General features: G+C 36.3%; 2 protein-coding genes and 1 long non-coding RNA gene across 3 annotated transcripts in view; 1 reads left to right on the forward strand and 2 right to left on the reverse strand.

Annotated features, from left to right (window-relative positions):
* Positions 1–710, forward strand: part of LOC306988102 — an 8,799-nt gene extending 8,089 nt beyond the window's left edge. Inside the window, exon 3 of the long non-coding RNA XR_013795321.1 lies at positions 663–710. This is a non-coding gene — a long non-coding RNA (uncharacterized lncRNA). The remainder of the gene's footprint in view (positions 1–662) is intronic.
* Positions 711–943: 233 nt separating this feature from the next.
* On the reverse strand, positions 944–10,994 carry alpi.2 (alkaline phosphatase, intestinal, tandem duplicate 2; the record flags this gene model as incomplete). Its single annotated transcript, XM_079593578.1, has 11 exons — positions 944–1,644; positions 4,022–4,138; positions 4,582–4,772; positions 4,861–4,999; positions 6,314–6,383; positions 6,844–6,969; positions 7,069–7,241; positions 8,871–9,045; positions 9,139–9,254; positions 10,718–10,834; positions 10,916–10,994. 11 exons carry the CDS (start codon positions 10,992–10,994, stop codon positions 1,379–1,381), a joined length of 1,569 nt encoding a protein of 522 aa, XP_079449704.1. The 3' UTR covers positions 944–1,378.
* Positions 10,995–11,351: 357 nt separating this feature from the next.
* On the reverse strand, positions 11,352–22,209 carry alpi.1 (alkaline phosphatase, intestinal, tandem duplicate 1). The gene is made up of 11 exons (XM_079593577.1): positions 21,758–22,209; positions 21,349–21,468; positions 18,046–18,161; positions 17,494–17,668; positions 16,024–16,196; positions 14,571–14,705; positions 14,413–14,488; positions 14,204–14,338; positions 13,928–14,119; positions 13,343–13,459; positions 11,352–11,881 (listed from the first exon to the last, which is right to left on the reverse strand). The coding sequence occupies exons 1-11, from the start codon at positions 21,846–21,848 to the stop codon at positions 11,610–11,612; spliced, it is 1,602 nt and encodes a 533-aa protein (XP_079449703.1). The 5' UTR covers positions 21,849–22,209; the 3' UTR covers positions 11,352–11,609.
* Between the last annotated feature and the right edge of the window lie 1,653 nt (positions 22,210–23,862).

The raw sequence follows: 23,862 nt of genomic DNA on the forward strand, positions 1-23,862 counted from the left end.
ACTTCATGCAAACAATCCATCCCTGAAGTTTAATTTGAAAATATGAACTTTGACTGTCATGCCTGTCGGAGACTATATACCTCCTCATCAGATAAATGACTGTTATTTTCTTTACACTCTTACAAATAAAGGGTTTCATTACGGGGGTTCACGGTGATGCCATGGAAGAACTTGGGTTCCTCAACAAAACATGTGTTTCTTTTAGTGAAAAGCATTATAATAATCTAAAGAACCTTTTGTGCAATTGAAAGTTTCCATGGATGTTAAAGGTTCTTCCTGGAACCAGTTCACAATCTGACTTTTGATGCCGCCATTTAGTTGAGCACACTAAATATTCAGCAATAATTGATTTGACAGCACCGACGCTATTGGATGAGATCTGAACTGAGATGGATGGACTTGAACTCATGTCATCATTGATGGTGATACCTATCAAACAGAACTAAATCAACACTGAACTTTTTATTTGATACATTGCAATGAAAACTGTTTTAGAAAAAAAAAAATTATTTTAGAGGTCTTTTTTTTTTGTCATTATGGATGTAGTGTCAAAAAGTGTATTTATTTATTTATTTGACAGACTTTGACAGAAAGTGGCATTAAATGGATGATCAATTTTAATTCACAGGTACAAAAAATAACCTTTCTTGTATACTTTTCAGCTTCATAATAAGACTAAAACTCAAAAGAGTAAAACTCATTGTGTCAGTTTTACGAAAACGTGCCAAGAAGTAGAGGATGCATGAAGGTTTGAATCTTTCTTTGAACAATTTTCAATCTTACGTAGGAACTTACAAGATACAAGGTTATCTGGCATTGGAATCGTGTACAATAGACACACTATGGCTTAATGTTAAATTTCACAGTACATTTAAGCGATTTATACATCTCAACTCAACTCAATAGGAGAATTGATATCTTTCAAACCACTTGATTTCTTTTTCCTGAAGAAGAAGACACCAGTGAATCACGCTGTTCCCAACATCCACCATATTTATAATACATCATAATAGCCAGCATTTTGAAGGTAAATATTAAGAGGTTTATTTTTATATATACACAGTACATTTATATGGCTGTTAATTCAGTGGTTTTAGAGAACATGTAAAGATAATCCCAATTCCTACAGTAGATGCCAGATTTTATTGCTATTTGTCAATCAGTTTTTGCCCATCACTTAGGTGTCAATCTCTTCTGAAGTGATTCATGTCCTCACAGAGGATTTCTAAGATATCTCAACAACCAAACTTTATATGCAAACAGTGTAGAAGTTATCCCACTATATCCTCCAGTTGTCTATAAATGTTGCAGCTTGGATTAGAAAAATGTGCAAATGTGTTCTGATGCACAAGCTAAAATTGCACCTTCAGTCAGGACGTTATATCAGGGCTGTGATTGAGCACAGCAAGCTCAGCATCAGGACCAGGAGGCTGAACCGAGTGCAAACTCCATGGTTTTCATGCAGGCATTCGGTGTACGGCTCAATACAGGCAGCGTACGCCATGGCATGAGGGATGTAGCTCTGCTCTTGGACCCCGTGGAAGAGGTGCGCCATTGGACCTTTGGCAAAAATGGCAACATCCTCAGAGCCGTGAGTTTCTGAATCAAGAGGAACCGCAGCCTGCTGAAGATATGCATCGCTGCCTGGGAACAACAGTCACATATTCATTAATCATCCTATACAGTTATTAGTATTTCATTTATCATATTATTATGTAACTGATTAAAGGAATAATTCACGCAAAATTTTAATTTCCAAAAAAACACTGATGTGCTATAAGTCTTCTAAAGCTACACTTCTAAAGGTTGTGCACTTTACATAATATATTTATATTTAGTTTACTTAGAATAATTGTGTTTGTTGACTTGAATTTTTCTTGAAGGTGCACGTAATTATGTCTCAACTTAACAGTACAAAATCCTAACGCATTGTCTAAACACAAACCATTTATGATAAGTAAAAAATTCGTACATCCAGAGGGTGGCGGTATAGTGCGACGCCAACTCACATTTTGCCCTAACTTAATTTAATTGTGTTCAATCTGCCAAAATGTGAAATTTAAGTTGACTTAATCCGTTTGTGTTGGATTACATGCATGATTTGTGTTGCATTAACTGAAGCTGAGTGGTGCTTGTTAGTTCCCAGCAAGCTTTGCATTGAATTAAGAGAGAATAAATGTTAAAAAACTAAGTGTTATTTTATGTGTTTTTTGGGAAAATTATAAAAGGGGAAGACTTGATAGTGTAATTGTGTTTAATGTTCAATTACATTGGAATTATTAGAACCTTTTAAATTACAGTGGGTTACCATTGTGGAGAAGAGTGGAGCATTGTGTTTGGCTCTGACTGATTCAGTTACTTACGACTGCATTGATTGAAGGAGCATTAAATCTTAGCATTTAGGATGCTAATATGTGCTACTGCTAGCAAATAGCTAGCTATAGTCTATAAATTAAATTATGTGTCACTAAAATAAATGAAATATTAATGGATGATTGAAAATAAAAAACAACTGAATCATGTCAGGAAGCCTTTAAAGATTCATTTTGAGATTACTTAAATTGGGTCGCTTTAAAATGACTTAATTCCATGATGTTGAAGTTACATGAACAAATTATGTTTGTTTAACGTAATCCAGTTATGTGTGACCTGTTGACATAAAAAAGTTAATCAAAGCCAACATGTCATTTTTTTGAGTGTATACACTGTAAAATCGAATCAGTAAACCTTACTTAAAAAAGCATGCAAACTTGTTGCCTTAATTTAATTAAGTAAGCATAACTTAATCCATTTAAGTTTTGTCAACTTAATTCTATCTGTGATCTGAGGAAGTGTACTCCCATAGTGCATTGCGGCATGAATAAATTAATTGCTTTGTTTTACTATTTTTGGCTTTATTTTACCATTATAATTTTATTTGCTATCGTTTTTGGGGTTATATTGACAAGAGACAGCAAATAAAATTATAATGGTCTAATTAATAAAAAAAATAAACTTGTTACCATTGTTGTGGTTTGCATGCTGAATGTTAAAGTCTGTGTGTGACTCAAGAAAAATAGCAAGATATTGTCCCAAATATAGAGGGATTATATCAACCCAATTAAAAGTTTATGCCATAAGTGTTAACAATAAAATGTTAAAAGATCATTATTATTCATTAAAGTTATGTTATATATCATTAATACATTCATTCAAAACATGGAAATAATTTAAGTATAAATATATATAATATTTATTACTTCACTTCCTTTGAATCAAATAACTGCGATTTCATGTTGCATGGCATCAATTGTAAGAGAATTACAATAATGTAAATGACGTTCCAAATGCCCAACCAAAGGGAACACTAATCACAATAACGGTGAGAAATTTTAGGATATTAACATGAATTTATGAAGTCAACTTATGTGACGTTCTCCCAAAATGTTTTGTTTTATTGACAATAACATTCCAGGTGACTGGAAAATGAATGATGACTGCAGAAGTGGAAGAAATAAGTGAAAAGAATTGCCCCGCCTCAAAAACCATTTGCCCCGCCTGTTTTTTTTGCTTTGGCAAAATGGTACTCAAACCAGTCAAGTAATGTTTACTTGGGTTTTCTGAGTAACAAAGGCATAGCATGCAAACAGTACAGATTACTAAATAATTTTAAGTAAGATCAATAAATTATTGGACATTAAGTAAAGTTAACTAAAAAAGTCTTAGTAAGAACAATGTTAGATTTTACAGTGTAGTTCGATACAAACTATTATTATGATTCAATTTCATTCTAAGAAAAAGAGCAGCCTGGAGATTCCACTAAACTTCTTATTTTGGGTTTTATTCAAGGGGGAGTAATGGCATAAGTAAAGACAGAATGTTTATTGTTGGATGAAGTATAGCTTTAATGTGTTACTGTGTTTGCAGTAACATAAATGACCACAAGATGGGGCGTCTGTATTTTAAAAACAGAGCTTGTACCGTGCACTTAAAAATGATCTTCTGCACTTGAGGGTAAAACAATTAAACTCATAAAACTTACTTGAGACCGTGGCATTCATGTCAGGACGAGTACCATTCGCAATCTGGTATCCGGGACCGTTTCCGTAAAGCGCATTAGTAAAGCTCTTACCATCCTCAGCTGTTGAATAGGAAGTGCCTAAAAGACAAAGTAAGTAACTTGTTTTTAATCCCAATGTACCCTTCTTTTCTTCTTGTTTTTTTTTAAGGAAAATGCATTCCTAATGGGCAAATCATTTGAAACCTGAGCAGAACATAATTGGCCTCATTCGGAAAACTCACTTTTTTTTTTTTTTGTCATCATTAACTCACCTTGGAGGACTATCTTTCTTCTCTAGAACATAATTGAAGATATTTTGAAGAATTTGTGAAAGTGTTTGTCCATACAATGAAAGTCAATGGGGTCCAAATCAACAAAACTGACTTTTATTGTACAAAAAAATTCCCAAAATATATTTTGTTTTCCACAGGACAAAGTCTCTCAAGTTTAAAACTAAAAGAGGGTGAGTAAATGATGGCAAATTTTCATTTTTAGGTGCACAATCCACTATTTTTAGGTGCACTAAAGACTTTTTTGCCTACCTAGCACAGGATTGCCCCTGTAGGAGTATCCACCGAAGGAAAACACATGGGAATGGTCGGCTGTCACGACGGACAGGGTGTCGTCTTCACTCGTCAGTGTGGCCGCCCGCGCAATGGCCCTGTCAAACTCCACAGCCTCAGTCAAAGCGTACTTGGCCTGGCCTGCGTGATGGCCATGATCTATCCTCCCACTTACAGCAAAGAAAACACACAGAAATAAGTACGCTCGACTCAACACATCGTGAGGGTTAAGCAATAGAAACGACACTAAATATCCACTTATCTTCAACAAAGAGGTAGAATCCTTTAGGGTTTTTGCGAAGAATCTTGATGGCTTTTTCCACCATCTCTGTCAGCGATGGGTCCATCGTATGGTTGCGCTCCAGCTCGTACCTGGTGTCCTTTGGTTCAAAAAGCCCTAATCACAATGAAAACAACAGTTTAAAACCACATTGGGAACAACCTGGAGTCAAAAAGTACATGGACGCTTGTTTTCAGCCACCGAAAAACAAAATTAAAAAGTTTTTTTTTACTTTTTATCCCGCCTTTTTCCCCCCGAAATTGCACGTTTACATCTTGCAATTCTGACTTATTTACTCAGAATTGCATGATATATACTCGCAATTGACCGTTCGCAAAGACCCGCCCCCTTAGTTACTGTTGCTACGTCCGACAAGCTACGCCGCTCTCACACACACACATGTTCTCACGCAGTGAAAAACACATTGCGGAGCAGAGAGGACAGTGGCAACACACTGACAGACACAGACCAGGTTACTTTTCAGTTACTTTTGATATTAAACATATTAAACAAAGTCTCACCTTTCAAATTTTTTTTTTTTTTTTTAGAAATGTAAACAATAAATACAGTTTTGTGTCTCTTTAACGTGTGTGACAGATCGCTGTGTCGCCTCAGTTAAAGCTGCTCGTGAACCGATCGTCTCTTCCTTCTAGTTCATTTATAGCATCAAATAAACATGAATGAACATCAGAAGAAATGTTGTTTTAACCGCGGAAAGGCGTCAGTACACTCCGCTTCTCAAGTTCAAATCCTCCCATGTTAATCTACTAACTCTCCTGACTGCTTTGTTGGACAAAATGGCGAAGTATGATTGGTCAGATCACCTGTCAATCAAGCTCCCTGCGAAGGGTCAATTGCGAGTTATAAAGCTAAAAAAAAATCCTCAGAATTGGACTTTATAACTCGTAATTGCAAGTTTCTGACTTATTGACTCATGACTCTGACTTATTTTGTCAGAATTGTAAGATATAAACTTGCCACTTGCGTCAGAATTGTGAGTTTGCCTCGAGAGTTTATATCTCTCAATTCTGATTTCATAACTCGCAATTGCAGTGTATATCTCACAATTGTGAGGGGGAAAAAAAGTCAGAATTGTGAGGAAAAAAAGCTGCAATTATCGATAAAATTTTTCTATTGTGTGGCGGAAACAAGCTTGGTGAATGATATTACTTTTATACTGTAATGTAGGATCAACATAACAGGTGGAATTTTCCTTTCCAAGTGCACTGTAAAAAATGTGGCTGCGATTAGTTAAAATTTGTTGAGATAACTTAAATATCCAACTTAACCAAACTAAACTTAAGTTAACTAAACTTAATATTTTAAGTCAAGCTTGAACACATACTTTTTAAAGTTGAAACAATGTTGGATTTTAAGTTGTGCTAAATAATTGCAGCAATTTTTTTTACAGTGTGGAAAAGGCGGACTTACCCATCAAGTAATCAGTGTTGTCCTCGTTGACAGCATCAAACTCTTCTTTATTCCACACATATTGTGAATTCTAAAGAAAGTAGAGGTTGTTAAAGGTGAAGTTCATCCAAAAATACAAATTTTGTCATCCTCTCGTCCTCTCGTTGTTCTAAACCTGTATGGCTGACTTTCTTCCATTAAACACAAAAGGAGATGTTAGGCAAGATGTGAACCAGCCAAGACTGCAGTTGGAATGAATGGGAATGGATCGATCGCTTCACACATTATGGACTGCTTTGGTTGTGTGTGTTCCCATCATTAATGACATGGGGTTGGTTCTTGTGATGAACTGAACATGAATGAGATTTGCAAGAATATTGAATACTAAAATGTCCTCATTCACTGCCATTGTATGGAAAAGAGCAACCAGGACATTCGTCTAAACATCTCCTTTTGTGTTCCAATGGGAAACAGAGTAATTTAGTTCTGGAACTTCATGAGGGTGAATAAATGATGATTTTTTTTTGTATTTTGGAAGGGGTTTGACTTACTTTTCTGTTTTTTAACCACTCTTGAACGAGATCTGTTTTGTCGTTTCGGCTCCCCGTATATGTGGAGTATTCAGGATCAAAGGTTTCCTTGGGAAACATGTACTGTCTGCCACCTCCTAAAATAACCTACAATAAAATCATAGAGGGATTTCATAAGTGAGACTTTCAGATTGACATATCGACAACTTATCTATAGTTCAATGTTATGCGAAGTTAGGGCCTTACGTCTATATCAGTATTATGGACGAGTTGGTACGCAATGTCCTTGCATCCCCCAGCGACGGCTTCAGACGTCAGCTCTTCATCGCTGTACCAGCCTCTTTCAGGAGTGTGGGAGTAACTGGCGGCGGGTGAAGCATGCTGGACACGCGCCGTGCTTATGATGCCAACAGACTTCCCTGGAAAATACCAAATCAGTCATTTATATGGATGAGGTATTCCTTATAAGCAAAGTATGCCTTCAACGGGTTTAGTGTTTTGTCACAGATAAGAGATAATGAGCTGCTCTTTTAACCATAAAATACATACATAAAAGGGTTCAAAGTAGAGAACGAAGAGTTCTAACAAACTGTTGTAAAATAAGTCATTAGTTCAAAGTTTGCCTGCAATCAACAGTAGTATTTTTTGATTAAATTATCGACCAATTTCTAAGTTATCAAAATCCATGTAAGATCATATAGACGAATAAAGTTCTAACCCTTTTTTATCTGTGAATATTTTGGGTGACTAAAGGTGTTTTAAAATCAACAGGTATACAAGTAGACAACCTTAGGATAAACGTTTCACATCTTGCTTAATAGTGTGAGAAAGATAATAGAGATAATTGTCCGAAATAAAGTACCAATAACACACACACACAAAAAAATCGCTATTCAGATAAATAAAGTTGAAATTACGAGATTTAAAGTGGAAATTGTGAAGTCTCAATTATAAGAAATAAGGCTGCAAATTGTGATACTCTGAAGTTTAAAATGACAAGAAATAAAGTTAAAATCTCAAGATTTAAGGTTCAGATTGTGTGATATGCAGATGTAATTTCAGTAGTCACAATGATGAAAAATAAAGTTGGAATTGTGAGGTTTAAAGTCGTAATAGTGATAAATAAAGTAACTATTGTAAGAGATAAAGTTGAAATTGTCGAAAAATAAAGTTGAAATTTTGAGTGGTGAGAAATAAAATCTCAATTTTACTAAAATTGCAATTGAGATGTAAAGAAAAAAGTCGTTATTGTAAGAAATATAGTTGAAATAGTCAGAAATATAGTTGAAATTGTGAGGAATAAAGTTGAAATTTTGAGGTTTAAAGTCGTAATGGTAAGACATAAAATCACAATAAAAATTAAAATCGCAATTGAGATGTAAAGAAATAAAGTCGCTATTGTAAGAAATAAAGAGGAAATTTTGAGAAATATAGTTGAAATTGTGAGGAATAAAGTTTACATTTTGAGGAATAAAGTTTACATTGTGAGGTTTAAAGTCGTAATGGTGATAAATAAAGTCACAATGAAAACTAGAATCGCAATTGAAATGTAAAGAAATAAAGTCGCTATTGTAAGAAATAAAGTTGAAATTGTGAGAAATAGTTGAAGTTGTGAGGAAAAAGTAAAAATTGTGAGGAAAAAGTTAAAATTGTGAGGAATATAGTTAAAATTGTGATGTTTAAATTCGTAATGGTGAGAATTTGGTCACAATTATTCAAACTAAAATTGCAATTAAGGTATAAAGAAATAAATTCGCTATTACTGTATGTCAAGAAATAGTTGAAAGCTTGAAATTGTGAGAAATTAAGTTGAAATCATGATAAATAAAGTAGAAGTTATGAGAAGTCGCTTTTGTGAGATATACAGTAGCTACACTTTTTTTTTTTTTTATTAAATAGTATTCCACAAATACCCACCAGTAACTAATTGTCTGTTTTGAAGTCATCTTTAGATGCAAAAAAAAATAAAAAATAAAATTTTTTCAAAAGAACTGATCACCTGCCTAACTCTGAAAACCTCTGGGAAAGATCAGCTGGTCTTGCATTACCTGCCATCTTGGCCTGATGAAGGATGGATTTGACCTCGTTGCCTTTAGCGGAGCTGCAGTCTTTGCGTCTCGCGGCTGCGCTGAGACCCAGAGTGCCGTAGTTTGCCTTCACACCACAGAGATAAGCAGTGGCTGTCGCTGCGCTGTCCGGCATCTGCTGGTCCACATTATAGGTCTACCGCAGGGACAAACACAAACAGCATTATCATTACGAGTCCTCAAATCTACATTACCAGCCTCTTCTGTCCAGCCAGCGAGATCTCGGCACCTTGGAGAGCGCGAGATGAGGGAACGTGTCCATGGCTAGGACACTCTCCTCTCCGGTCTTCCCATCCATCTGTCCCTTCATGATCCTGGCTGCCGTCACAGTGCTGATGCCCATGCCTCATCGCGGGACAAAAACAACACGTTACACTACTTTAAGGCACACAAGTTTTATTTGTTTAAATGATTTAAAATTGACTAACACATGCATGATTCATATATGATGTATTGATTATCTTAGTCAGTAATATTACACATTTGATCTTTACTAAATATGAAAGTTTTTAATAAACTTTTTGGTATTATCCATACGTTTTATAACATTTGATAAATTAATTGCATAGGCACAATTGACTTCCGTATACTTACAGTAAATAATCGGATTATCTAATCTAAAGTCTCGTAAAATCTCGTATCTTAGGACTTTGACAGCGGTGATTTACACGTGAAATTTGAAGCACACCACATAAACCCAAGCAAGGCCTCGTGCTATTGTTCATTGTGGACGTGTAATATGCAGTAACATTGTAATAATAGTGTAACTTCACTGTAAAAGTGATGAATTGACTTAACTTAAAAAAGGGAGGAAACCTGTTGCCTTAAAGTTATTAAGTAAATAAACCTAATGCGTACCGGTAATTGAAAAAATTAAGTTATGTGGAATTTTTTCAATACGTGTGTAGTTTATTTACTCAATAACTTTAACTTCAATAACTTCCTCCCATTTTTAAAAGTTAAGTCAACTCATCACTTTTTATAGTGTAACAGTGCTTGTTCATGCCTAGATAATAATTAAAACTAGTTTTAATAATTGTTCTACGAGAATAGTCAAATTCAAACCACAGCTATGACACAGCGAACGATACCGTCATAATCAGTGTTATTTTAGTATTATTTATATATTATTATAGTATTTATTCATAATTTGAATTGGTTTATTTTTATATTTATTACATACTACTTTTAGTTAAACTTCAGTTTAGTTTTAGTTTAGATATTTCTATTTAGCTTTCATTTATTTTTGTTTTAGTTTAAGTTCAAGTAATTTTAGTACTTAAACTTATTTCAGTTAGCTTACATATTTCAATAAAAAAATGTAGGTTCGATAAGTTTAATATTTTGTTATTTAGTTTAGTTTAGTTTATTTATTTATTTTTTTCAATGACCACAAACAATTTTTAACAGCACAGATTGAAATCGCTTCAGAAAGATTTTCCTGCTGATAAACCATAAAAACATTGACAGCATTAAAGATCTCAAGCATTTAAAGTGGCAGACAACATAATAAAAGCACACATTTAAAATAAACAGAACATTATTATCAGTTGGCGTGGACGCTAGTTATTATGTTCATCTTATCATTGTTGATGTAAACGGCCTTTATGCTGCAGAAATTAGTGTCTAAAATGTATTGTAATGGCATTTATGTTCCATCAAACAACTGCTAATTTTGACAAATTCCCCAAATCTGTGCACCACAATAATTGGTACATCTCTGCTAAATTGCTACGGAATCAGTGAAGATTATAAATATATAAAAGAGAACAATGCAAAACCAAGAAATGCGGTTTTGTGTAACTCACCATCTCCGAGGAAGAGGATGAGATTTTTAGCGCGCCGCATGTTGGGCATCATAGAGAGGGATACATCCAGAGCCTCTTTAGCCTTTCCATACCAAAACTTTGGGTTCTGCTCCTCCACTTGAAATTAATTCCAGAAAAGAAACATGGTTTCATTCACTTTGTTTGGAGAAGAAAGAATAACTGTGGAATTGCACTTACCAGGAGAAGCGGAGAAACATCCATCAAAGGCTGCTAAAGCAAATATCCCAATAATCAGAAGAGTCTGTGTCGTGGCCATGGTTCGAGCTCTGTCAGACTCGTCCGAACCCTTCTCTTTATAGTCTAACTTCAGACCAAAGGTCACTTGTACTGTTGATCATGTAGCCTACTTATCATGCATGACAATTTGACATGATATTGACTGAAAACTGCATACTAGATAAGTAAAATGCCATAAGATAATATGTATTGTTTTAAATTAAGTGTTTTTTTGCTTAAAACAAGCTAAATTATCTGCCAATGGGATAAGAAAAATAATCTTGTTTCCGTTTGAATTGCACGTACAGTAATAATCACTTTCAATATATATAAGACAGCAATTATGAAAGTGCTATTTAATTGATAAGACCGACAAAATGACTAATGTTGTCTTTTAGAAAATTTATTGATCTGATCTCACATGTTTGACATTTATAATCACAGTGCAAAAGAGCTTTCCATTGTGCAATATATACAAAAAAAATCTGGTTATAAAATAAATGTAAAAAAAAAGAAGAAGAAAAACTTTACATTTATATACACAGCATTGCACATCTGCAGAGAACCAAACTTCAATATAAACAATTTGGGTTATACATCTCCAAAAAGCCCAAAAAGAGTCCTGGGGCCTCATTCGCTCATGTAATGGAGTCTGTCATCTTGCGACAAGCCAAACCCCAGCGGTCAGTGCGATAAGAAGCCCTGAGAGCGTGTGTCTACAGCCGCCGGAGTCATGGAGACGCAGCGAGCAGTTGGTGTACGGCTCCAGGCATGCTGCGTACGCCATGGCGTGGGCCACGTAGTTCTGCTCCTTGACTCCATGAAAGAGGTGAGCCATCGGGCCTTTGGCGTAGATAGCCACATCTTCCCCTCCGTGAGTCTCTGACTCTAAAGGAACCGCAGCTTGTTGCATGTACTCTTCATCAACTACAAGCAGAATAAGATAATCTATGATACATATAAATATATATACATTTATATATATATATACACACGTACAAATAAAGGTTCCAGAAGGGTGTTTGTGCAGCCATAGAAGAAGCATTTTTGGTTCCCCAAATAACCTTTCTATGGAAGCTTGTTTTCGTCATGGATGACTTCATTGTGACTTTTGTCTCAGAATTGCAAGTTTAGTGTTCACGCATGTAGAAATTACCGTAATTACAAGATTCCGGCTTGTAAAAAGCACTCATGTCCTCGTAGAACTTGTAATTACAACTTGTAAATTGGGAATTTCTTGAGAGCTCCGACTTGTACCACCTGACTTCTGTACCACATGACTGCTGCAGATTAATATTGCCATTGATAGTGTTGCCATAGATACACATAATTCCGAGTCTGAGGATGTGAACAGCTCTGAGTATAATGTCACGGTAATTACGACATGGCATTAACGCAGCATATATCTCACAATTCTGACTTTCTTGGAATTTTGAGTAATAAAGTTCGAATTGCAAGTTATAAGGTTCAAATTGCAAGATATAAACTCGGTCTAAAAGGGTTGTCTCTATTCTCTTAATGAGTAATGGGTGTGTTTTGGGCGTAACGTGCAAAAAAAACAATCAGAGTGTATTATCCCATTCGAGTTGCGCTCGCGGCATAGCGGATTCGCTATTTGCATGCCGCAATTTTGAAACGGAAAGACTGAACACTTCTCCAGAGCGCAAACGGATCTGCTCGTGCACGAGGTTAAAATCCATCCAGACCATCTACGGGACATGCCAAATTCCCCCATTTCTTTATGTACACAATAATAATATTTTACATTGTAATCCTTTTATTTTTAATATTTTGCATGTTTGTGTGCTGGGCATCCCTGTGTGTGTAATAAGCAGAAAGAACGTGCGTTGAGGACCCGCCTATAGGCGCAAATTACACATAGATTGCACATTACACATTACATAAACACGCTCTTTAAATAACAAAAAAAATATTGCGCCATCCACTTTAGACCAGTTTTCAGTCGGTCAATGGCTCAGTCTATTTCGGTTGCCTCAAAATAAAACGTGAAAATGATAACTGCGTCAGGCTGAAACTAGCAAAAAACACTTGCGTCTTGCGTTTATTTCTTATATTGTAAGATATCCAAATTCTGCGAAAAACACAGTCTGAATTGTGGGATAAAAAGTCGAAATTAACGTTTTCATTTTTTATTCTGTGGTGGAAACAAGCTGCTTCCAAACCTTTCAGTGATCGGTTCTTAAAATATATTTTTTTTCTTACTCCAAAGAACTTTTTAACATTTTAAAAAGATAATCTTTTTCCACTATAAAGAACCTTTAGTGGGATGGAAAGATTCAATGGATGTTAAGCTTGAACCAAAGATGCCAATAAACAATATTTATTTTTAAGAGTGTAGGTAGTGTGCTAAATTATGTGAACACTTACAATAATCCACTGCTGAAACGTTTCCTCTTGTTCCGTTCACATGAACGTATCCTGGTCCGTTAGCATACAAGATACTAGTAAATGGAAGACTATCCTCAGCCTTCTTGGGTGCCAGACCTGAAAGACAAATTAACAAGTAAAAAAGTGCATGAAGCACCTTGGGTTCAACAGAGTCCGAATGAAGCCCGACATTCTGAACTCAAACCTAATATCTAATTTCTATTGAAACTTGTAAAGTTCGTCATGTATTTAACCCTCTAGTGCTCTTTGGTCTTAGAATTTTTTTAATACATCAGAATGGTATGACACTTGGTAAAGATTTTAGCACTTGCTATTTGATAAAAAAAAAATGGTTAAAGGTTAAATGCTCCTAAAAAAAATCACTTGTACTTCACGTGGTCAAAAATGACCAAATTGGAAATGAATAGCAAACTAATTTCATTTAGTGGAAATATTTGGTAATGTGCCCAAACAAAATGTACTTACTCTAGACTCTAGAGTACTTTTGACAAAATGAATAGGTCATCATAGCTTTTTATTCTTAAAATTGTCATTATTTAAATGCAAAGACAGGAAGAAAGCTACCAAAAATAGGGTTCCCTCTGGGAGTGTTTCCACCAAAAGTGAAGACGTGGGAATGATCTGCAGTCACAACAGTGAGAGTGTCCGATTCGCTGGTCAGCTCAGACGCTCTCTGAATTGCCCGGTCAAACATGATGGTTTCAGTCAGAGCAAGATTGGCAACGCCATCATGGTGTCCATGGTCTATTCTACCTCGTAAAACACAAACAGAGATGTGTTTCACTGTTAGCAGAATATCTTGATAAATCAGTAGCACCACAGCAAATGATAAATACTCATCTTCCACAAAGAGAAAAAACCCTTTAGGATTCTTGCTGAGGATCTGAATGGCTTTCTCTGTCATGTCCACAATAGAGGGGTCACGGCTACGATTCCTAAACACTTCAAATCTCATATCTTTGGGTTCAAACAGACCTGAATGAGAAAAATGTATGAGAATATCATCGTGGCAGACTTGACAATGCAGAATCCTTGTGAACTGGCATTACCCATCAGGCAGTCTGTTGTTTTAACATCCACTGCATTAAGCTGATCTCTGTTCCAGACATACTGGGCGTTCCTTCCCTAATAAACAAAACAGACAAGATTGTAGCAGGGGTTTACAATCACAAATTTGTGCTGTGGTAAATGGATTTCTTGGCGATACCTTACGAGCATTTAGCCAAACGTCAATGAGGTTCCTTTTGTCTTTGCGATCCCCTTTGCGAGAGGATGAAGAGGGGTATTCTGGATCAGGCGTACCCTTGGGTGTCATGTACATACGGCCACCGCCAAGAATTACCTACAACAGAGACACATATTTGACATTTACCAACCTCTCGTCTCAAAAAGGTTTAAGTTTAGTTATTTCACTGATGCATTTGGTATTAAAGCAGGGCTATGCAGTTTCGGGAATTTCTTCGCTGTATTCTCGCTTTTTGCTCGCAGGTTTCTCTATAGAGCGCCCCCTACAGCTTCAGAATAGATATTTGACAACACTGCCGAAAAACTCGTTGGCGACTCTCAGATACCAGAGGCTAGTAGATCAACGACATCAAAGCAGACGGGACATTCTTTACAACGTCTTCTTCATTCGGGTTCGAACAGCGTGCAGGAGCGCAATAATGACAGAATTTTAGCATATTTTTTTTGCCGTAAAGCAATTCGTTACATCGCGAGACCTGATATCACGCGATACTTCCTGATGCGGCGGCCGGCGGCCCAAAGTTGCAAGTGTGTTTTTTCCGCTCACAGGCGATAGGGGGGTGCGAGACGACCACCATTCAACCCGAAAAAAGTAATATAACCATTCCAATGACTCCAAAGCTATTCAGTTAAGATAAAAAACCTGCATAGTTCCCCTTTAAAGGCACAATATGCAGGATTTCCGTTTTTGACAAAAAGCGACCCCTAGAGTCGCTGTGGAGTACTTGTATTTAACGTCACTGTCGTAAACACCACTCCGTCTCTGCACTCGCGGCCTGACCAGTTAAAGTAGAGATGTTACAAATAGTGGCTGTTGATAGAAAGTATCAAACTTGAAACTTGTTCCAAAAAACTCTATATAGTACAAATAGAATATAGTACAGTACAGAGGGCCTCGAAATGGCGAATCATTTTTGTGAGTCTGTTCATTTATATGAACCATCTGAATGAACAAATTCACTATAACAAATCAGACAGTCAAATAGTAATTATTTGTGTGTGCAGCTGTGCAGAATTAGCCTGGCTCCACCCTCCTACGTACTTCCGCTCAATTTTCATTTTCCTTCAGTACGTCGTCTGGGTTTGCGGTATATTCGCGGGTTTTCTCCAGCCAATTTATTTTCTGGTCCAATCAGCGAACTGAGGGAGTGGCTGAGAACGATGACGTTGAGGTTGTGCGCTAGTTTGAGTTGTAGTTTCTTCACGACCAAATGTTAGCGATTGGTTATGACAGATCCAATAGTTTTAAACCTGCCTTGAGTACCTGCCTACAAGGAAGTTAACGCTTGTCAATGGGGAGTACCCAGACTCTCTGTACAAATGAAATGTACGAGAGTCTGGTAGGACCAGGCTAGTGCAGAATACCATCACAAGCAGTTATTTATAAACTTCTGGCATGAAACATTGGGGCTCACATCAATGTCGGTGTTGGTCACGAGCTGCGTGGCGATGTCGGAGCAGCCCTGGCGGCGGGCGGCGGAGGGCACGTCTGCGTCGCTGTACCAGCTCCGGCTCACGGAGTGGGCGTAGGCCCCGGCGGGTGAAGCGTGCTGGACTCTGGTGGTGGTCACAATGCCCACAGACTTTCCTTGATACACACACAACCACACACCATCACATCCCGCATGAGTAAGGCAATCTGCACTCTTCAAAATAAAGCTTCTTTATTGGCATCTATCCCAGACTGTAACATAGTGTCGCCCAGATCCGGCCCACATCTGGTCCGCGTGTAGTCCACATGTACCAGATGTGAGCCGGATCTGGGCCGACACTATGTTGCTGTCTGGGATAGTTCAAAATTAAGAACCTTTATTATCCCTGGAACCTTTCCATTCCACAAAAGGTTCTTTAGATTATTAAAATGTTCTTCGCACTAAGAAAAAAAAGGTTATTTTAAGAAGTTTTCACTGAAAGTTGCTTTTGGGGAACCAAAAATGGTTCTTCTAGGGCATTGCTGCGAAAACTCCTTGATTTTTAAGAGTTTGTGGCAAGGGTGTAGAGTTACATTCAAGCTATTTAATAAAAGGCATGAATAAAAAACTATCACAGGAAAAAAAACTTTTAAATGTCATTTTGGTGATCAAAAATGAGTTTTAAAGGTACACTGTGTAGTTTTTTTAAATATATTTTATTAGCTAAAATCAATGTCTTTATTCATAGATATGTCTTTATTCATAAATATGTCCTCATTGGTGTAAAATTACATCTGCCAATGATCTGACTCATCCTTGTAAGCGAAGAATTTCTTATCTTTATTTACATGGGACGGGTAAGTCCACGGAGGCTTCCATGTCGCTCCACCATCTTGAAAAACTATAATAGCAGAGAGGGACAAAAAGCACTAGTCTACCTCAACGCATTTTCGTTCAGAGCTAGCGTCACGTGACTGAAACCAAATCCAGCCGAGACGGACAAGGAGATCAGCGAGAGGCGCTTGTCTGCACTGCACGGTACTTCATAACGCAGGATCATACTTATGCCGAGACACAGGAGATGCGTTTTACAGTCTGTGATTCACTGTGACATTCGTTTGTTAGTTGTGTGGCGAGTTGCAGTTTGTTTGAAATAACGAACCTCATCACCCGAAAGAAAACTCGATGAAGTGCTATTGGAAGACATGTTGTCAGAGCTTCTTGGCACATACGGCTACAACATGCATTTGAAAAGCGAGGCGCTAGAGAGCACTATTGGTTTGAATGCAAAATACAATTTCACTGCTAGATGGGAGAAATTCCTACACAGTGTACCTTTAAGTGATAAAATGCAAGACAAGACCAAACAGTCCATATGACTTGTGCACTATTTTTGGTTGAACTATCCCTTTAAGAACAACAACAATAAAAAACAACAACAACATAGTGATAGTGAGGCTAAATGGAAAATACCTTGTGTTTTGGCACGATGCAACACTGAGAAAACCTCATTGCCAAATGTTGTGTTGCACTCATAGGCCACGGCTTTGGCACTCAAGCCCACCGTCTTGGCATTGGCCTTCACACCGCAGTGATACGCAGTCGCTGTGCTGGCACTGTCCGCCACTTGCTTGTCAACGCTATACGTCTGTTTGGAAACACATCACACAACTTTAAATAATTATAGTGTTAAAATGAACGGCTGTTAGATAAACAATCTCCTTAGTCCATCATTCCCCCTCAGTCATGTGTGTTTTCAGGGGCATCTGAATTCCTCCAGATTTTTTTCTTTTTTACTTTGTTTGCTAGTAAAGGTGTTGTTTGTATTTTTTTCCGATAACCCAGAATCTCAATATGGAAAATGAAAAATGCAATCTCAAACTTTTTCATACACCGCATAACCAATGTTATTTTTCTTGCATAACACAAGACTAGTTACTACTTACTACATAGACAAGTTACTAATGATGTCTTCGGCTGATTAGCATAGTGATAAAACAGTGTGGGAAATGCGCATCTTTAGACCTTTGACAGGGCGACATATGGAAACGTGTCCATGGCCAAAACAGTCTCCTCCCCCGAGCGTCCTTCCATCTGTCCTCGCAGTATACGGGCGGCTGAGACCGTGGACACACCCATCCCTGAAGGATGAACACACACAGCCTTGCTGTCACTTATAATATCACAGCTTGACCCTGAGCTGAGCTGAGCCCGAAACCATTCATAAACTCGACAGTAAAATATGGGGTAAGAAGTAACAGGTGTGCGCGTAATATACAGTCAACCAATCATTATCGCAAAACAAACCCATTGCGCATTATCCCACTTATTATGCAGCTACTTACCAAATTAAACATACATGTGTCATTAAATCAAGTATTCAAGAGAGCAGTGTAAAAATGGCCAGTTATAAACCCTTGTGAAAAGATTGTGCACTTGTAGTGTACTTCAAATTTTAGAAGTGCACATTACAAGTACCGCAAGTTACTGTATGTAATCAGATTACTTTTTTCAAGTTACTAGTAAAGTAATGCATTACTATTAAAATTACAACAAAATATCGGAGTTACTTTTTCAGATAAGTATGCAGGGGTTTTTTTTCCCCATATATTGACGGACAGCTCTCCTGTCCTCATGTTGATAGGAATCGAAAGTGCAGAGGCGTTGTGTGTGTGAACATGGTGTAATTGTAGATCTAGTCTAAGTGTGAGCATTTACTCATCTCACTTGCACAAAACACATTCAGTATTCCTCAAAATGAATAAAAACAGTGAAATGCAAACTCAGAATATTACACAAATCGGCAATAATTAAATGTTAAATAACACAAATATACTTTATGCATTTAATCTCACTTTATTAACCAATGACTGCAAAATGACTACATACACATCACATTTGTTTATTTTTGTTGTTTTTATTGCTGAAGTAAGAGTGTTGATCTTTCTTCTTCTTCACTCCAGAATGGCAGCACGGCTGAAAGGTTAGTTTGAGCGGCGCCCTCTACTGTACACGTGGGGATTTGCCTTTCCTTCAGGCTTATTCATTTCACTTTTGGTGCGAATGAGCCTTTACATTAGCCCAAAATATAACGTTTTGTTATCAAAAAACTGACAAGCAAGCCCAGCCCAAGAGAGAAAAGGTAACACAAAAGTAAAGCAACTCAAGTTAGTTACTGTTTTAGGTAGTAACGCAATATTGTATTGCAATACTTTTAAAAGTAGCTTTTCCAAACACTGCTTAATAGAGACTATACTTGCAGATAACATAATAAAAGGCCACTTAGGAGCTCTTAAAGTGTGTATACTTTCATGAATGTTTCTTTACAATTTAATTTTTTTTTAATAAGTTATTGTTTTAATTAAAACAATTTAAATAAGTCCCCCTCAGGTCAATCAAACTCATCTTTGATCACCAAAATGACACATTTAAACGTTTTTCCTTGTTTTTGTTTTGTTTTTTTTGTTATGCATTAAAATATCTTGAATGTAACTCGACACCTTTGCCTCATTTAGTATACGCGGTTCTATGAATATGCAAATGAGCCCCGCCTCCACACACTCACTCACTCACTCAGAGATCCACTGGTTGACGATCACACGTTGATCTGATTGGTTACAAGGTAGTTTGTGACGTCAGAAACAAACCGTGTTTTTGAGACTGTCTTTGGTTCACTGCAGTTTTAAGGAGAAAATACTCAGCAATGCTGTCGACTTATGAATTTGCCCAGCGTATTAAAAACACCACATAGACATATAAACAAAATTCAAATCTGGATTTTCACAACAGGGGGACTTTAATAATCTTTTAACACGCTTTAAAGTGTACTCTATTTTGATGTGTTGACTAACATACTAAAGCACATGTAAAATATTTGATTATCATTTTAACGGTGTTATTCAATATCACATATAAAGCTAATATATTTTAAATGTACTTAATTGCATCTTCCTCATTAAAAATGTGAAATTACAAATATATTTAAATATATGACACAAAAGTTTAAATTGAAATGACATTAAAGTATATTTTAGTTTGCCATAAATGCTTGTCAGTGCTATTTTTCAAAGTAATTGTGAAATTACATATATTTACATATACATATACAGTACTACTTAAGCTCTACTGGGTAAAAAAGCACTCTTAAAGGTGCAGTGTGTAATATTTAGGAGGATCTGTAGACAGAAATGCAATATAATATACATAACTATTTTTTCAGTGGTGTATAAAGACCTTACATAATGAACCGTTATGTTTTTACTACCTTATAATGAGCATTTCTCTATACACACACCGCGGGTCCGCTTACATCGACATGTTTCTACAGTGGCCCTGAACGGACAAACGTGTTTCGTCACTGTGTTGTTCTTCATGCAAAGAAGCTTTAGCTAAAGTCAGCGAGTAAAACACTGACACAATGATGAACACGTAACTATAATACTCGCAATAACATCGTTTTACTGAACAATCAAGTAAACCTAATTTCTTAATGTATCTTTGTAAAGAAACCTCATTGCTGAACTGGCTACTCTCTGCTGTCTCAGAGATGACATCATTTCCTGTCGGCCACCAGAACTTCTGTTGGGTGCAATTCAAAACCTCACCACTAGATGCTGTTAAAGATCACACACTGCACCTTTAAGTGAACTTTTGCATTTAACATAAATTTGAACTATAATACATTTTCATCGCAATACATTTTTTTTCCAGTTACTTCAGCATTTAAGTATATTCTTTTAAAGTATATTATTTCTGTACTTCTTATGCTAAAGTGTCTATATATAGTGCTGGGCAACTAGCATCCAAAATAAAAGTTTACGTTTACATAATGTGTCTGTCCTGTGTATAATTATTTTGTATTTATAAATACACACATTTAAGAAATATTTGCATGTATACTATATATATATTTATACATAATTTATATTATATATAAACATAAATATTGTATAGATAAATAACACATTTTTCTTAAATATATACATGCATGTGTGTGTATTCATATATACAAAATAATTATACACAGTACACACACATAAACACAAACTTTTATTTTGGATGCGATTAATCGTTGCCCAGCACTATATATATATATATATATATATATATATATATATATATATATATATATATATATATATATATATTACCTATATATAGATTTGAAATACACTACGCCTTCAATATCATAGTTTATTCATATATATATAAATAAAATATGATATTGAAGGCTTAGTGTAATTCAAATCTCAAAAAAAATCATTAATAATTACTAAGAAATTGTACTGTTGTAATGTAGTTTGATAGGCAGTTGTGTGTATAACTCACCGTCACCGAGGAAGAGGATGGTGTTTTTGGCGCGGTGCGCTCGCAGTGGCAGCGCTAGGGCCGTCTGAAGCGTCCTCCTGGCCTGATCGTTCCAGTACACCGGCTCCTTCTCCCATTCATCTGCACACCAGAACAAACATGACGCTTTAAACAACTTCTCCTTCTCAGAAACAGCGTTGGTCCGAGGCAGTAACTCCTCTGAAGAGGCTCCACCGCAAACCTGCCCTGACAAGACCTGAGCGCTTCCCAGTCACACTGGTGTAAACCCACACGCAACTTCTCAAAGAGCCACCACAACTCTGGAGGATCCGGATCCAACACACCTACACGCGAGACACCCACGACATTACCTGTCTACCCACCGAGCGCTAATGTTAGCACAGTGTGGACAATAGGAGCGCTGTCTTACCCACGGGCTCAGCGCTGCAGCCGGTGTTCAGGAGGAGGAGGAGGGCCACAAGCAGCAGCACCCCGGGGGCCCGGCTATAAACCAAACACATCCCGAGACCAGGAGAAGCGGAGAGACTTCAGTGCACCTCGACGCTGGAAAGGAGTGTCTCCAGCAAACCTCCAGCCCCTGCTTTTTAAACCCAGGGTGTGTGTCAGGGCCCCAGACAGCCCATAGGCTCGCGCTGACGGTGCGGGACCACACAGGGCCAGGAAGCCCCTCGACTTCTCGTCCAAATCCGGCGTTTTTTTTTGTTTTAGAAGCTCTTCCTTGTTTCTTTTCTTCCTTTCCTTTCCCCAGCTCTCCTCTAGGAAGCCGAACGGCCTCTTTGATGTGGCAAATTGCACTAATGTGTGTTTTTCATACAATGGTTTAATCGGCGGGAGAAAAAGCAGCATTCAGTTTTGGCACTCAAACCACACTGCCTTTTTGTTGTTGTTATTATGACTTGGAAAATGAATCCAGGGTGTGAGAAACGTCAAGCACGCCAATTCTTGTAAGGTTTCGTACTGGGATGTAGGCGACTAGTAGCATTGGCCCTGAAATGTCAAAACCGTGTTGACCTTAGTAAAAAAAACAAGTGTGCTTAATTATATTGAATGCGCACTTCAAATATAAGTGTAATTATAAGTGTATACGTTAAAAACTGTATGTTTGCAGATTAAGTGAGTACACTTTCATGACACTTCTTTTAAAAATGCTGGGTTGTTTCAACCCAATTTTGGGTAAAATATGGACAAACCCCAAACGTTGGGTTAAAAATGTAATTTAAAAATGTAACCCAACGGCTGGGTTTGTCCATATTTGACCCAAAATTGGGTTGATACAGTGTACACGTAAATAGTGCGCTTTGTATTGTATTCATTGTATTCATTGTTTAAACAATGTTTTGTCCTGCTTTAAAGAAGCACACTTATTTTGATGTGTGACTAACATACTAAAGCACATAAGTATTGTGTTATTTGACATTTAAATGTAATATATTTTGAATGTACTTAATCATTACAAATGTGTAGTTCAATCACATTAGAGTGCATTAAATATATTTCAAAGACATATTATACAATTACACATAAAGTTGTGGATCAAAAATAAAACACAAGTTCATCTAATTGCATTTAATACACATTTAACTAATACATTTTAATTTATTTGTACATTTAAGTGTCTGAAAACATTACATTCAGTTCACAGGTAATTAAGGTAAACTTTTTCCCTACTAAGTGCACTTTTTAAAAGTATGCTAAAGTGCACTTCTTTTCCAGAAGGTGTAAATCAGACTAACTGTTGACTGTAGCCGTATTTCACATTAATATTTACATATGCAACAATGAAGCATGGAGGAAAAATACAGCGCTGACTCTGTCCCAAACAAGTCAAGACGAGGAAGAACTTGTTATTATGCGAAGTACATGTTTAGTTGTTGACAGTTGCCGAGCAACCTCTTTATGAAGATACAGAAGATAGTATATTTATGTAGATTTATATAGATTATTTATATGATGTGCGATCACATCGGCTGTTTTAAGAGTCAAAAGTATGTTAATATTTGTATTTTATTTATATAATGTGAAGATAATTAAAGATTGCAGACATATACGTAATAAAAGGTAACGTTTTATACTGTTACTATATATATATATATATATATATATATATATATATATAATAAACATTACCACATATATATATATATATATATATATATATATATATATATATAAACACAGGTAACGTTTTATACTGTTACAATATATATGTATATATATATATATATATATATATATATATATATATATATATATATATATATATATATATATATATATATAAATAATTAACATTACCACTATATATATATATATATATATACAGTACATATATATATATATGTGTGTGTGTGTTATATGTATACTGTATATGTGTGTGTGTGTGCGTGTTATATATATATATAAACTGTATATGTGTGTGTGTGTGTGTGTGTTATGTATACTGTATGGAGATTGGTCATACACACTACTACCCATAATTATTCTTATGAATAACTGTAGCTATATATTGAACTG

This window comes from Phoxinus phoxinus (assembly GCF_949152265.1).
Source record: "Phoxinus phoxinus genome assembly, chromosome: 20".
NCBI lineage: Eukaryota > Metazoa > Chordata > Actinopteri > Cypriniformes > Leuciscidae > Phoxinus > Phoxinus phoxinus.